This window comes from Branchiostoma belcheri, unplaced genomic scaffold (assembly GCF_001625305.1).
Source record: "Branchiostoma belcheri isolate BF01 breed outbred unplaced genomic scaffold, Haploidv18h27 scaffold131, whole genome shotgun sequence".
NCBI lineage: Eukaryota > Metazoa > Chordata > Leptocardii > Amphioxiformes > Branchiostomatidae > Branchiostoma > Branchiostoma belcheri.
In genome coordinates this window covers 46,177-49,556 of record NW_017802725.1, presented here as the reverse complement: position 1 = coordinate 49,556, position 3,380 = coordinate 46,177, and the positions used below count along the sequence as shown (strand labels likewise).

The 3,380-nt window shown below is 37.0% G+C and overlaps 1 protein-coding gene across 1 annotated transcript in view; it reads left to right on the top strand.

The window, feature by feature from the left end:
* The first annotated feature begins 313 nt into the window (after positions 1 to 313).
* Positions 314 to 3,380, top strand: part of LOC109464043 (C-type lectin domain family 4 member M-like) — a 5,804-nt gene continuing 2,737 nt past the window's right edge. Inside the window, exons 1-2 of the mRNA XM_019760967.1 lie at positions 314 to 347; positions 727 to 957. Of these exons, the coding sequence (XP_019616526.1) occupies positions 314 to 347; positions 727 to 957 (265 nt within the window). The remainder of the gene's footprint in view (positions 348 to 726; positions 958 to 3,380) is intronic.

Here is a 3,380-nt window from a genome sequence, read left to right as displayed (position 1 = left end):
AACGCTAAAGTGCAGACGCATCACCGAAAGCAAGATTGCTTTTCGAATTGAAGATCAGAATCATCTTGGAGTTGAACTTTGACCTGAGTGACTTAATTTTTCATGAGTCCTACGTACCTGCCGTCTAGGCAAGTCTCTTTTTTCCGAGTTTCAACGGCTGTTTCCCTCTTCGACGGCGGTGGTACAGTGATTATTGTCAGAATTTATCACTAAAATAAAGATAGAAGATTTCCAACCTTTAGCTCCATAAATTGCTCAGATGATAAGTTAAATGGAAGAAGAGTCTAGCAGAGAAAACAGAGTTTGTAACAAGATGACGTCCCCTTTACAGCAAGATATTAACAAAGGTAAGTTATAACCTTTTGTTATTGTGTACATTTATTGGAAAAATAACATATGATTCTCCCACTTACGTACATAGTCCACAGGCAAACTGCAATGCATTAGATATAAATAATATTGTTGAATTAACTTAATAATCTAGATACATATCCGTGTTTGCTCTGTTAATATAATTCTAAAATATTTAAATCAATGTTCATATATGATCAGAAATTTTAACAGCGCTTAAGTTGAACGAAAAATTGTAAATGTTTTCCAACATAAAGAGACTGGTTTTAGGAAATATTCCTGAGTCTTGTCTTCTTGAAACCCGTTTCCCTGAATTATATGACATTTGTCAAGAATGATGTGTTTTGTATGAGAGAACTGAACTTATTTTGGCAGTTTCCACCACAGATATGGAGAACGTGGTTGAGCTACCTGCTGCCAATGACAACTATGAAGACGTAGACAGCCATGTTTACAACTACATAGACCAAGATGAAATCCTGAATGAACTACAAAATGTACACACTGGTGAGCAGACGAATGCCGGTACACCTCATGTGGCTACTGATGACCTACTCGGTAACGCAATGCACGACCCTGGTCCGCAACAACAAACTAAGGACGGAGGTACGTTCTGCTGTTTTTATGCAATTACTGTGCAACTTTTCGATTACTTCATTGGTGACATTTTCATGGCTTTATATCGAGTGCACTTGAATTGATTCTATTCGGTAGCGGGGATTGAGTACTGAACATATCATGTTTCTTTATTATTCATTTCTTTGAATAATATACTATATATTCTATAAAAGGTATGGAGAATATTTGATTTGCCGGAACTCGAATTGAAAGTTAAGCTTTTACATATAGCTGGCAATAATGTAGTATTGAGAGATAGACATCTACTCAAGTACCTGTGTAGATATTTGTGGACAAAATACTACAACTGATGGCGACGGTGGATATTTGTAGCTTTCCACTCATTGTGAGCTCAACACTGCGTATGAATGACCTTCATGGCTCCGCTTACATATATTGCAATCTGCTTTTTTTGGAAAGAAACAAAAACTTCAAGATTGTCAAATACCTTCTCGAGATTATTGCTTCTAAATGTCCATGTAAACAAGGAGGATATCGAGGCTGCTTGCTGTACTGACGTCACCATTGTGTTGCGCAATGAAGGCCCCTAAATGGGAACATAAATCTAGTCTCTAGTTAATACATTTGTTTGTCTTGGAAATGTTAGTCCATTTAGGTACGTTTGAGCAAAAAGAACCAGGCAAAGTCTAAACGTTCGCAATTTGGTCATGTTTTGTTCATGTTACTAGTTTAGTGAGCGTAATGACAGATAATAGGTCTCGCATGGCCAGAGCGGATGGATACATGGAAAATTGTAATGTTACCGTTTGTTTACTCCATTCTGTTGGCTGATCTGTGACTAAATATTTGATCTGGTCAACCTACTGTTTCAGTTGTTAACTTGGGACGCAGACCCTTGTGGGTATGCAGTTCAAAATATTTTGTGGGATTGAAATGTGTGAGAAAGTACCTCTATGAGTCATCGATCAAGTGTAGCTAACTATAGCCAGCGTATATACGTACGTGTCCAACGTTAACCCTACCTAGACCGGGGGGGGGGCTAAAAGTGCCCGCGCCAACTATGATGTCACCTAGCGTCTGAACGGCTAGCCCTAGAACAGCCAAACTTGGTGACTTTTCCTAGAATTTTGTTAGCAACAATGCGCTATCATTGGAATAAGATAATAAATTTTTGTGTTGCCATGGCAACGGGTTTCTGACAGGCATTTTTGCTAAATTTAGTACTTTTTGTTTCAACAATAGAATTTTATGGGTTTATGTCAAGTTACTCATGGTTTCTAATATTAATAACATCCCATATAATTTTATGTAAATTTTATCATTAAATATGCATAATGTATGCTAATTTGATGACGTCATTGGCCAAAATCCAAGATGGCGGACCATATCTTTAGAACAGGTATATACAGGTTATTTTCCTCAAAATTTCATCAATACTTCCATTTCTTTTTCCAAAAAAAGGTTGAAATTAAGGTCTTTAGTAGGTTTACAATGTATTTTAGGCTTTATCACGAAAAAAAACTATTTTTGAAAATTCAAGATTGATTCTCCAAAATGGCGGATATCTTACATATGCATGACGTCATTTTATGACGTCACCGGTGTTGCTATGGGCAACATAAGACTTAGTACACCCTAATATTCTGTCATAAACACTTTTGGTGAAATTGTGTTGAAAACAATTTAGTTTTCATGGAAAAAACATATCTAGATGGTTTTGGCCAATAAAATCGCATTAATGACGTCATAATGACGTCATATTACGTCATAACGACATAAAAATTATAGATATGATAAGTTTTCACTAGGAAACCATCCGCTGAAAAAAATTTGGTGGTCATACAACATACCGTTCGCGAGTTCTGAGGGGGGGGGGTCAAAAGAGCCGGTCCCCCAATACAAAAAAAGCCCGGTCCAGGTAGGGTTAATGGCCAATCGTAATCTACCACTGGCGTGCAAACTCCTACGAGCGTAACACGCCTACCGGGCATTCTGTTGAGCTGGACGGGAGAAAATTAATAAACCTGGAAGACAGCCTGTCCCAAAGTATTCAAAATGACAAACATGGTGAAAAAAAACCCACGCGGTGACGTGGAATTTACTCTATGGTGATACTTTTACATGCACAATGACATGGTGATAATTGTCATATATTTATGATCATCTTTAAAAAACACTAGAGAAATAGCCTGCCAGCCGCTTACTAGGCAAGTAAGAAACATTTCATGTCGTTACTATTATCTTCATCTGATTGTTATCTAAGTTGACCTAAAGGTTGTACATCAAAGCAACTTTTGCTTTACTAATTATAATTGCCTATTTACATAATTACGACAAAATACAACCTGACTTTATTTCAGTGTCCTTCTTCTGAATGAGGGTTCAAAACCTACACATGACAATTACAAATAGAGATATGATAACAAACATCAGTTATTGGCTACACACAG